At 41.7% G+C, this 12,972-nt stretch overlaps 1 protein-coding gene across 1 annotated transcript; it reads right to left on the bottom strand.

Moving 5' to 3' along the window:
• Nucleotides 1-942: 942 nt before the first annotated feature.
• On the bottom strand, nucleotides 943-12,510 carry CRHBP (corticotropin releasing hormone binding protein). The gene is made up of 7 exons (XM_063088158.1): nucleotides 12,430-12,510; nucleotides 11,959-12,052; nucleotides 11,459-11,616; nucleotides 9,852-10,062; nucleotides 7,786-7,934; nucleotides 4,029-4,146; nucleotides 943-1,100 (listed from the first exon to the last, which is right to left on the bottom strand). The coding sequence occupies exons 1-7, from the start codon at nucleotides 12,508-12,510 to the stop codon at nucleotides 943-945; spliced, it is 969 nt and encodes a 322-aa protein (XP_062944228.1).
• Between the last annotated feature and the right edge of the window lie 462 nt (nucleotides 12,511-12,972).

Below are 12,972 nucleotides of genomic sequence, written 5' to 3'. Positions count from 1 at the left end.
ACAAATTACGTCTATGAAAGTTGGAAAATCCTTCTGTCCTTATTGAAAACTGCATCCACTGTGACAAAGACAGTTTTCTCAGAGGAAGGTGGAGAATGGATCTCTGCCCTGCTTCCCTGCTAGGACCAATCAGTTGGTGCTGCCTGTGCAAAGACTGCAATTCTAGCTCTGCTCTAAATAATTCTACTTCAGTGGTCCAGAGTTCTCCCAGCTCTAAGAAGTCCAAAACAATTTAATTCGGCATTTGGTTCTGAACCACCTGAGAACACTATTTTCTGACGGGAGGGAACACTATTTTCCAACAGGGGAGGGAACTACTCAGAAAAGCAAACAAACCACATGTCAAGGTGTCAACATTCTGAAGATATTTATTCATGTTTGTATTTGTGGATGGAAAATTTCTTCCATGCTCCAAAGTTTTGTTAAAAAACAAGTTGTTACAAATCAATAAATAATAGCTGTAACTATTATCTATTATAAACAGAAAATAAATAGACAGATACAACTACTTTGGTATGCACAAGACTGAGCTTTTTCTGTTATAAAACTGATACACAAGCCAGCATGTCTCTTTCTTTGTAGTATTTTCTCTTGAGATACAAATTTTTTTATTGCACGTTGCTTTGTGCTTGTCTTACCAGTTCAGGTCTGTAATGTACCAAAGAATTACAAACATTTCCATTTGAAACTTTTTTTCCACCAAACAAGGGCTTACTTTCGGCCATGTGTTCATTTATATATTACTAACAAAAAAGAAGCAAAGTACAAAAATTAACGCATGTATATGTGTGTGTTTGTGCATGTGCATGTATGTGCAAGACTGAGAATACTGGTATGAAGGCTTTTAACTAGCTGGTCATCAAAATCATATGTATTAGCCCATATACAATAGCCATTAAAAACTCACTTAGCTAGCAGCGTATAAATCACTGGATTGGTTTTTTAAAGACTAGACAAACAGAATTCCCGGATACTGTTTCCGTTTGGGTTTTCCAGTTCGTATGGTTCCAGCTGACGATACTCAAAAGTCACACGATTTATATGTTTTCCACTGGAGACCACACGCACCACAGTGTTGTCACAGCCAATTTTCATTTGGGCTATAATTGATGGAAAAAAATAAAATTTCCAATAGGTTAGAAACCATGCAGTCAAACCATTTCTGTCAACCAGATAATTTAAACAATGAAAGCGAGGGGGTGTATCTTGATGTATTTTCCTCTCATGTATTCAATCCATGCATCTGCTAGCAGACGTTCTTGTTTTAGTTTTTATTATAATATATAATTATAGAAAAGTGAAATTGAACTCAGCCTTTCTCCTCATGCACAAGAACACTGTTATCCAAATAAAACTGGCTGGAAAGAAGCAGCAAGATATCTCCTACTTTTTTCATGTTCTCCCACCTGCACTGCTTGGGTGGTAAAGACAGACAAAGGCAAGCAGTCTGTGAATTCTGCACCGTTGCTCAGGGTCACGTTCTCAGTGGTGGCAGTACTGCCCTCTAGGGACAGGTTGGAAATTTGCAGGGGCATTTTTTGGTTGTCACACTATCCGGGGTTGTAAGTGTCATTTAGTGGGCAGGAGCTAGAGGATGAAATGTACTCCTGGACATTTATGTAGACCAAAAACATCACCTTTTTATTATTTTCTGAGTCTAGATAATAACTCTTTTACTGAATATACTAATTTTTGTTCAACTTTCCACATGCACCATTTATCTTTCATTTTCTTCTGTATTTCTTATATGGAATGGTTTCTGATATCCTTACTTCTCTTAGATCCAATATTATTCATTATCTGTTTAAGCATCTGACACCTTTTTTTTTTTTATCTCTTCCAGTGCAGGTTTGCCTGAGCAGTTATGTACTGAAACTCAAGTTATGTTTATTCGAAATTACTTTCCTTTTATTTCTCCAGCCTCAAGCTAGTTTCTGAGGCAAGATTTATTTGCCCTACAATATTCCTTTCTGCTGTTTTAATTTTCTCATCTTTCCCCCTCCACTTTGCCTCTATGAGGCATTTCTAAATGTTGAGAAACGCTAACGTTGTTGTGTAACAGGTACCTCACAAACATGTGCCTGGGCTTAAATTAAGTAAAATAGCTCAGCAGAGTTATTGTGGAAAAAATCAACTTGAAGACATAATAAATATAAACCCTATAATTATTTTAATATGTTTAGGTTAAGCTTCAAACAAAAGATCCAAATTTATTTTTCTTTAAATGACTTGGAAGGTCATTCTTTGTCTGATTTCCCTCTAAACTTTAATCTATATAACATACCCTATTTCCTCTAGTTAATGTGCACATTATTTATTTGTTATTTTGACATAATTCTTAATAAAGTCCAATTTAAAGGGCAGGATCCCTAAGAGTTTTACATTGTGTGAACAACTTAGGAGGGACTCATGAAGACATGGTGAATAAAAGAAAACAATGAAATTCAAAATACATCGAAGAATGATATAATTCAAACCTTAAAGTTGTCTTAAAACTGGCTTCAATTATCTAGGTAATTTAGGCAAAAGTGGTTTTTCGGTCTTAGTCCCACCTTTTTGCCTAATTCAAGTCACATAATTCAAATGGAAAAATGACTCTGGCTTCAATTATCTAATTTTTAAAGCAGTAGTTTTCTTTAGTCTTAAACTCATCTTTTTACCCAGCTCAAGTACATCTCCTCAAGGGTGCTCTCCAGTCATTAGCTTGGAAGCAATTCAGTGCCTCAGATAGTGCATGCAAAAGGCCAGAGAAACCACATGCACTGACAGTTTAAACCAGGGTTCAAGTGTCAACTAGCATAAAGGAAGCCTCTAGTTTTCAGCAATGTGGGTTTTTAGTAATCTTTTGCCTTTACCTTGATTAGGAAGCTTGCCTTGAGCCCAGTCCTGCCTTAAATCTCCTCTGAGACTTTTTTTGTACAGGTGTATCTGGGAAAGGGTGGAGTGCATATCAGGCCTTAGTGAATTCCTGTGCATATTAATTCTATTTTAGAGATGTTTTGTTTGTGAAGTTCCCAACATTTGCTCAGAGGGAAACAATTCTGGTGGTCTGACCTGGTTTTAATCAAAATATGTAACAGCTGATCAAAAGGATGGTCTGCTTTGAAGCTTCATTAACTAGCTGGTTAATGATCTGTAGTGACAGGAGAGGAAGGTGGCTATGGTAAAAATTAACTGTGAGAGACTGGTGTTCTTCCTCTTCTGTTTTACTTTTGTCTCTTTAAAAATAACCTAAGTTTCCTGCATCTGAAGTACAGATATGGGAGTGACCTTTACATACACGTCTATGTAATCCTCTTCTCTCCAGGACTTCTTTGATTAGACTGGCCATGAGGCCACTAATTCCCACTCATCCTCACCCAACCTGAGCATAATCAAATGGAAAACCCTCACTGGCATGCTGTGCACTAAACCAGTATTTTGTTACTGGTGACCACTTTCAGATTTCAGAATTTACCTCTGTGTTGCAGTGGCCTTTGAGAGGCTGGTTTAGCTGCTAGAAGTTGGGAACATTCAGCAGTTCTTGGTATTTCCAATAAAGCTTTTTATTTTGTTTATTTACTATGAGTAATACACACACACATACACACACATATGGAAAACTTAGTTATTATTCATTGTCATATTATTACTAATGGATGATACACCTACTATTTGAACAATAAGTTTTTCAGTTAATAGATAAACTCTTCTGTCTCCAGAGGCTGAAAGCAGAGACACCACCCCACCCCAAGAAATTGGAAAGAGCACAGAATTAAAAAGCTTTGTCTTTTTCAAAGTTTTACTTGGGCCAGCCTTAAATACATATCCTTATTGCTTCATAGGTTTCTCTCCCAATGTCAGATATTTTGATAACAGATTTTGATACTGTACACAGGCTCAAATGTAAACTCCTCATATTGGCACAATGTGCAAAGTTGAAGTTTTTTTGGTGGAACTTGCCTTTCAATGTATAAAAAATTAACGGCGTTTTATTTAAGGAAACAATCTTGATAGGCACCTAAATAATAATCAATGAAATATCTCACCAGGGCCATGAAAGGGATAGCAGAGTTCAGCTAAAGGCATCATCTTGGAAGGGTCCAATCCAGTTCCTCCTAGCAGCTCCACAAAGTCTCCTATTCCCCCACAACCTGCTGAGGGTTTCTAAGAAAAAAAGCAGTAGGGCAAGATACATTTAAACCAATTACAGAAGTCAAATCATTTGACCAATGGCAGGTGGGTGAATTCACTCAGCCCTCAACATTCTGGTAGTGCTATTTAACTTAACATCTGGTACTCCAGAAGTTAAAAACCATTTAAAAGAAAAAAAAATAAGAATTGCTTTTATAAATCAGTTGAGTAATCATTTTTTTTAAATGAGTACGCAGTTTTTTAAAACAAATTTTTAAGCTCAAGGATTGGAATGATGAAATGGGAATCTTCAGACTCCATATAAGATGTATGGAAATTGAAACTGAAAATTCTTTGCTTTTCAAATCATTTGGACATACATACTGAATTATTAACTCTATGTAGTTAGAGTTAAAGTCAACTATATGCATTTTATAAATAAGGCTTCCACATCGGTTTTCCAACTCACCTCCTTTCTGCTTCTTTATAAAGGAATTTCTCTGCTATTGGAACACATCATTTCTACCACTAAGGATTTAGATTAATTATGAGTACATGGAAGAAAGAATTAAACCCTGATTTAGGGCCCAAGTGGCTAGAGTTATCATTGTCTTTCTCCTTTCAACTAAAACAAATGTATTCCAAACTGCTCAAAAGCAGTTTATTATGAGACTTTGTGTAAACCATGGTGACCACCTTTTCCTGCTTCCCTTCACCCTTCTACACTGTCTTGTCCAGAGCAATTTCTGTGCCACCCTTTGCCATACAGAGCTGCCACTCTCAGTCCCAAATGTTGTACCCTGGCCACCCATCTCCTGTGATCAAGGCTCCCTTGTGGACATGTCACCTGTGCAGGACATAGGGCACACACTTAGAAGGGCCCTGTGCTTGGTTTAATGCTCTGCTGTTACTGTCTGGAAATGCTTACTAAGTTTTTAACAAGATCCCCCCATTTCCATTTCGTACTGTCCCGCACAATTTACGTAGCCAGTTTTTCCTGCGATCCTCTTCTTCATTGAGGTGTACTTATTAAGAGAACGAGTGGAGTGTGACAAGGTGCTCAGAAGTTAACCAGATACACTGAGACACATAAGAACCCAAATTTAAAATAGAGAAGTTTCAACACACACACATACATAAACATATACCTTCAGACATTTAGAAGTACATCGAATTACAACTGGAACTAAACAAATTAGAAAATAATATAAGGGCAATTGGCTAATGAAGGGAGGCAGGCAGGGACATATATTTTCAAAGGGCCTACTATGGACTGGGTTCTATGCTTAGGTACTTTCCACATAATTTCATAAAATGATGAAATAGAGGTTTAATTAGCCCCACTGTGTGCAGGGCTTCATGCTCTTGTATTGAGAGTTAAATAAGCCATTTGAGGGGAAGAAAAAACTTAATTGCCTTTTCTTTGAGTAGAAGATGTCCAGGTAGAACATCTCTTAAGACCAAAATTCCCTCTTGGTTCTGCAGGTTCCAGACTTCAGCAGGTGGTGTTGAAAGGAAAAGGCAGACTTGAGAGAGAAAAATGGGAAGTAAAGAAGTTGGGAAGAAGGAGAAATAAAAATGAGGGGAACAAAACAAAGAAACAAGGAAGTTAGGCGCATCTATTCCTTGGTAGTCACTGACTTTTCTCTCCTCTTCTCAAACCTCTCAGCTTTTCTTACAATGACAGAAACTGTAGGGACCTCTTTGGGGTTCAGTTCCTCACGAAATATCTTTGTTGAGGTTCTAAGCCACTGTTATCCCTTGCCTAGATACAACAATGAACCAAAAGAGTACCTAAACTCCTTCTACCAAATGTAAAATCCTCACACTGGCTCAGGCTGCAAAACTGAAGTTTTTTTGGTGAAACTCACCTTCCAGTATATAAGAAATCTCAGGTATTTCACCCAAGGAAACAATCTTGATAGGTACATTAATAATAATCAAAGAAACATTTCATCAGGGCCATGAAAAGTGTAGCATGGCCACTATAGCCCGTTCACTCTAAGCCTATTCCGCAAGGCAGAATGACCTTCATACAGTGTCAATCAGATCACATGGCTTTCCTGCCTGAACCCCTTCAGTGGTTTCCCACTGCACTTAGAATAAAGTCAAACTCCTACAAATAGCCGGCAAGGCTCTCCACACTGGCCCAGCCTGAAGCCCTCTCATACCACTCCTCCTCTACCTTGCCTTCTTGCCACTTCTGGAACCAGTATGTCCATTCCTGCCTCTGAGCCTCTGCACGACTGTTCCCTCTGCTCCTTGTTCTTCCTGCAGCTGCTGGCTCCTTGTGATCTATGGCTCAGGTCTCACTTTAAATGTCTCCTTCTCAGAAGGTTTCTCTTCTGACCACATTATCTTAAGGAGCTCCTGCCCCTCCCTCCTCCCTCTTGTCCCCAGTCACTGTCTGTCACACCACTCCGCTGCATTTTCTGTTCAGCACTGACCACTATTTGAAATACATGACAATTTTGCCTCTCCCACTAGAATGCAGATTCCCTGTGAACAAGAACTGTCTTGTTCACTGCTGATTTCCAGCATCTACAATAGTGCCTTGCACATGGTAAGCACTCAAAAATATTTTGTAAAGAAACAGATGCCTAGAACATTGCAGGATCTAAATTGTTAAGGGGGATACACAAAGATTACTCCTTATACCTTCAATAACCAAAGTGCAGATGTCCCGATCTGCTATCATAACATCCCATCCTCTATATTTTACATCAAGAACGACATACAAACAGTATCAAGCCAATAAGGTTGTACCAAAGACACCCCAAAATGTCCTTCTCAAAAGATTATTCTTCCAACAAGGTCCAACTAGAAAAAAAAAAGGCACTGGCCCATGAATTTAGGGCTTAAAGGAAATTGGATATATTCCTTTTCTCAGTCCTGGTCCTATTAACTTGGTTTTCACTAAAATCTATCTGATTAGGAACTATGACTGCCTTTGATATCAGCAAATACATCAGTTATCTTAACCTTGGCGTGTGAGAAAATAAACGGAAATGAGGATGACTCAGAGGAAAAGAGCCACCAGTGCAAGTAAGCGCAGTCAAGCTCAGCGTTAATTTTAAGGTTCATACAGAAGTTCCTTTGAAAACAAGTTGATAGGGATTTTCAGCTAATATTTTTGAGGCAAGATGTATTGAATTAAATATAATGCAAAATACTCTTCAAAACTTTACTGTATTTTGCAATATAAAAATCCAATTTTGTGTTTTATGCTATAATTAGCATTTCTTCATAACATAGTTCTGTCAATGAGATACTTCCTTCATGTCAAAAGAAAATTCCAACAATCAGAAAAACAGCTGTGTAGATGACTCACACTAGGTGCCGCTCGGAGAGAATTTTTGTAAAAGAGGCAAGTACAAGAGAGTTCAATTGTAATTATATACCACAACTTTACCAATTGAAAACATTTCTGACATCACTAGAAAAGTATTCAAGTAATCAGAATGGATACCTGAGTATGTGACTTCCAGCATAACTAAAATAGAAAAGGGATTTAGTTAAAGCAGCTAGGGCAAGCACATGTGAGATTTAATAGCCAATCAGAGGGACACGTTACTTCAATTTGCTACTGTCCAGGTTTGCCCTGTATGATTGCTTTTGCTTTGATAAAGCTGGAGCCTTACAAAATGATTGGGAAGTGAGTAAGCAACTCACCTTTAACTGAAGACCATTTACGTGTCCCAGGGTGAGATCAGATATTTTGATCACCACAGGATAAATTATGGAGAAGCTGCAGTTTCGATGTTGATGCAGAACTACCAGGGTAAACCTCCCATTTGGGGTCTGAGAGATGACATTGCAGGCTTGCAGGAAAAAAAAAAAAATCATGTTTGCATTACTCTGTTTGCAGGGTTTTTATAGGAATTTATTACATCTTTATTCTAGGCTCCTGTTCATGGTCTAGAGCCTCGTGTCCAGGAAGAGAGTATATATAACAAAGTCAATTTAGAGACAGGAAGGAGTTGAGAAATAAAAATCATCAATGACATATGGACATTGTCAGGAGGCCCTGTGATACAAGGAGGCTTCTAATTTTAATCTTAAGTCGTTACCTTGTTTCTAAAAATCATAAAACATAAATCAACAACCTAACAAACAATACTAGCTGGTAGTAGTCCTAGGAAAACTTCAGTTAACTAGAGTCCAGGTTCAAGCTAGGATCTGGAAGAATCAAGGCTTAAAGGTGAGGCCACAACTCAAACCCTGTCTTGTCTGAATCTTTCATTCACAGAATTTGGAGCCATAATGTTATTTTTTAAATATTAAAGTAAATAAATAATTTTAAGTACTTTTTAATAGTAACAAAATAGGCTGAGAAGAAATAGAAAGACAAGGGACTTAAGTCTAATAAATATTTGTTGGGTGTTAAGTGATAAGTTGAGTAAAAGGCAAATTTTTAATGTTTAATTTATTCCCAAGAATTTCTGATTTTTTTTTTTTTTGTATCTCAAATCTAGACTTACAATATAATTACTCTTCTAGATGTGAAGCTAGAAGTATCAGAATTTGCACTTTTTTGGGGGGGGCCAGCCCCGTGGTTCACTTGGGAGAGTGCAGCACTGGTAGCGCCGAGGCCCTGGGTTCAGATCCTATATAGGGATGGCTCACGCGCTCACTGGCTGAGCAGCATGGTGCAGACCACACCATGTGGAGGGTTGCGATGCCTTTACCGGTCAAAAAAAAAAAAAAAAGAATTTGCACTTTTTTTTTCTTTTTGCTAATTATGGAACAAAATTTCTGATTTATCAGAACAGGCCAGACCACAACTTGACTCCATACTGTATTTTTAATTACACTTAATTTCAAAAAGAACTGAAATTCCCTGATGAATGTAGAAGATTTCTGATTTCTAACCAAACAAAATATAGGAGAAATATTTCATTTTGTCCTCTAGAATTATTCTGCTCCAGTCCTCAGAAACAGGCTTTTTCAGGGGCTTCTTTCAAGAAATCTTTTTGTTTTTTAAAAAATAGAAATCAGAAAATCAGGAGTACATTATGCTTTGGCAGTAGGCTCCATCCTTCAACTGCATGGTGTTAATAACACTATTGTATGCAACCTAAAATGAGTGATACGTTTTCTTTTTCTGATTTTTAAAAAGATTTTTCTCTTAAAGGGGAAAAAAACAAAAAACAGATGAGCAAACTCATTTTAGTTAAGATAATGTGCTTTAGGCTTGGGCTGTTCAGTTTTCTAGCATGATCTATGTACGTGTCCATCAGAAATGAACTAGGGTGGTGGGTTCAGAATCAGAAGGCAACACTGGAGTGCTCTGGTCCAACCCTTTGCTCAGACATAACATCAGTCTGCCACATCCTGGATATGCAACCTTTCAGCCTTTGCCTAAATATTTCTAGGACTGAAACTTCATATCAAGCTTATTGTGGATCAGTAGAATGACTTGGGAGATTAAAATTTGTCACTGAATGCATTGTAGTACCGTGGGAGATCAGAACAAGACTTTGGAGAAAAAACAGAATTGTACCCACTGTAAATTAGTACTATACTACCTGGCCTGGGAAATAAATTAAAAACTGTGATTCGATTTTCATAATAACGAGTAAAAAGTATCCTTTAAGTCATCTCTAATTACAAAAGAATTTCCATTCAAATCATTCCTCAATTCAAATTTCTCAAGTCTGTGGATGATACTATCTTTAAAAAGCAGGTTTGACCCCCACATCCTGACTTTTGACTGAGAAGGCAGAGAGCCCACTTACGAAAGAGGTTGGGGTCTGTCTCTACAGTTAATGTGAATCCATTTCCTGGTTCATGGACCCGGAAGAAGATCATGGCCACATTCTGGGAGGATTTGATGCTCCTTCTGCTGAGACCACTCTCACAGTAATCAATGTACCGCTCAGTTGTGGGGAGAGGATGATCCTGGGAACTGGGGAACTTCTCCCCCTTGAGAATCCAACCATCAAATACCTTAAAAAAAAAAAAAAGACATAGATGATCACTTCCATCAACTCCTGAAATTATGGGTGTGCTGAAAAGGAGGAAAACACGATCCAGAAATTGGCCTTTACTCATGAGTGAGGAATTGACAGCCTGTACTCCCCTGTCTGCTTGCTTTTCACTCATATTTTGACTGTGTTGTTTGCAAGTGATAAGCCTTAAAGCTTCCAAAATGAATACACTTTTTAACAATCTATCATTTCAACCACCTTGGTAAATGAAACTACAGACAATATACATTTTTTATCTTGGTCATATCTCCAGAAGAATTCCACAGAAATATAATTTGAGTTTTGTCCAACTGCTCTCTTCTAGTCATTGAAATGTGAACAAAATATCTCTAAAATAGACAGCAAAAGAAAAAATTGGAGAAGCAACTTTACCTGCCCTTGGTTCTATACACCCATTTTTTCTCATTTTTAAAAACTGTTGTCTTATATTACTTTAAAACAATACGAACTGCTTCAACAGTCAGGCAGCGACGGCTGGTATGCCACTCAGGACATTTTGCCTTCACTCGTTAAAGTTTGCAGTTGAACAAAGGGTCAGAGTCTGTTGACTTTACTTTCCAAATCACCACAGGTCTCCAGTTTAATGAGTCCCATTTGGCCCACAGTAGCAAAATCACCAACAACCCAGCTACAAATTATTTCTAACCTGTTTGACAGATTCCAAACTAATTCTACTTTGGAGGTTTTAAGCCCGATTATTTTAATTGGACAGTAGAACTACATCAGCCATTCTAAACTGGCCTGTTAGACTTACGGAGACCCCGGGCGTGAGGATGCTGTGAGGTTGGGGGGCTTGCCCTCTCCTCCCACCTGGCTAAAACTAGATGCACCTTCAGCATCCCTCCCAGCAGTCAGTGCCCTACTGCTCAAAATCGGGTTACCCAGGAATTGAAGACAGTCTGTGTGCGCTTGGAATAGCTCCACCGGGAGTGGATTAGCAGTAGCTAGACGGGCTCAGACCTAGACGTGGGGGCGCGCCTCCTAACCAAGCCGGGCCCCGCTTGGTGGACCCGAGCGCTCTCGCTAGCTGGTTTTTAATCACATTTCGTCTGCCCCAGATTGCATCACGGCGTTTCGCCGTGCGGGTTCAAGTCTTGGAAGTTCCCAGGACCCTCAAAGCGCATAGAAGGGAATTTAAACCACTGCAGCATCCGGAAGCACCGGCCCTACGGAGTGTGCAGCGGTCTTGGGGTTGGGGCCAGGTTTCCGCCGCGTGGGGGTCCCAGAGGACGCCTCTCCGACTGGGGCACCCGCGGAGTGTCTAATTAAGAGTTGTCACCGCTCCGCACGCTGGGCGCGGCACCCCAACCTTCCCGTGCCCCCAGCTAGGGCTGCGCGGGGCGGGGGTGCCTCACCTTCAGGAAGTCCCCGCCCTGGCAGTCGATGGAGACCAGGTCGTAGTGGATGGTGATGAACTCCTCGGGCTCGCCGATGAAGAAAGCGGCGCAGTGCAGCTGCGGCCGGTCGGCGGTGAAGGTGAACTGGCCCTGGAGGCTCAGCATGTCCAGGCACCCTGCGGGAGGGCACGGTACCAGGGGTGTCCGGCTGCAGCCACCGCGGCGCCGGCCTCAGACAGCCCCTCTCCGCGCGCCCCATCCCCGGGCTCTGCAGCGCCCAGCGCCCCGATTCTCAGCCCCGGCTGCGCCGGCCGGGTTGCCGCGCCCCGAGGCGCGTCGCCCCCTCTCGCCCCTGGCGCGCCTCCTCGGCCCGACCCTTAAACGATGGGAATCGGGCCCCTGCCGGTCCTGGCCGGCCCCTTCCCGGCGGTGTCCGGGAGCCTCCGGCCCCGCGTGCAGAGCCCCAACCTCCCGCCTCACTGGCGCCCGCGCACGCGAGCCCCGCAGCCCCGACTCACGCAGCGCGCGCCGGTACGGCTGCTCCCCCGCCAGCTGCCGCTTCAGGTCGGCGCTGATGAGCAGGAAAGGGTCGTAGTCCGCCGCTTCCCGCAGCTGGCAAGGAAAACGGGTCAGTCCGGAAAAGTTCTCGGGGTGGGAAAGAAAGGGGACCAGGAGCGGGGGCACCTTCCCTGCCGCTCGGCAAAGCCAATAAAGACAAATGGTCAATGTCCCTTCCGGAGAAGACGGGAAGGTCTTAGACGCTCTCCATTGGACCAGGGTATCCCCAGCGGCCAGAGGAAGGCAGGCAGCCGGGGATGCTCGGAGGCAGGGAGGAAGGCTGATCTAGGGGAAACCAGGGGAAAGAGAGGACCCAACAGAGAAGGAAGAAGGAGCTGAGCCCCCAAAAGGCCGAGAGCACAGGCAGCCTGCCGCCCAAGGCTGAGCACTCGCCCAAGGAAGGTGTGATGGGTCGATCCAAGGTGGCTCACCTCTAGGTACCGGCTCTCGCCTCTTAGAGCCGCCAGGAAGATCAGAATGAAGTGATACTGAAGTTTGAAGTTAGAGGACATGCCGGCCTTGCCTTTGCAGCTGGTGTGCTCTGCTCCGAAGGTCTTGGGCTTTCCCTGACACACGCTCGCACAGGCTGAGAGCCAGAAGCTGGTAGAGTCCCTTTCCTGGGTCTCTTTTATAGAGCAGTGGGGGAGCGGAGGCTCTCTGCCCCTTAACTGATCCGAGCGCAGTAACCATGGGTTACCTTGTCTCAGTGACAAAGTGCGTGGCAGTGACGAGTGTCCAGCTCTCAGCCACAAATTTTGAGCGTGGCCCAGCATTATTCACCAAGAATGATTTTAGTCACTACATCTTAGTGAACTAAAGTGTAGGAGAAAGAATGAGGCAGAGACAAAGAATACGGGAGGGCATTTTATTCTAACTGCCAAATGCTATGTTATACTCTCTGGTGGACATTCGGGGAATTTTCGATTTTGCAATCAAAGTGACAAAGTTACGCACATGCATAAAATGCCCAAATA

Source organism: Cynocephalus volans, chromosome 2 (assembly GCF_027409185.1).
Source record: "Cynocephalus volans isolate mCynVol1 chromosome 2, mCynVol1.pri, whole genome shotgun sequence".
Lineage (NCBI taxonomy): Eukaryota > Metazoa > Chordata > Mammalia > Dermoptera > Cynocephalidae > Cynocephalus > Cynocephalus volans.
The sequence above is the reverse complement of the archived record's forward strand: the minus strand, read 5'-3'. Positions and strand labels throughout refer to the sequence as shown.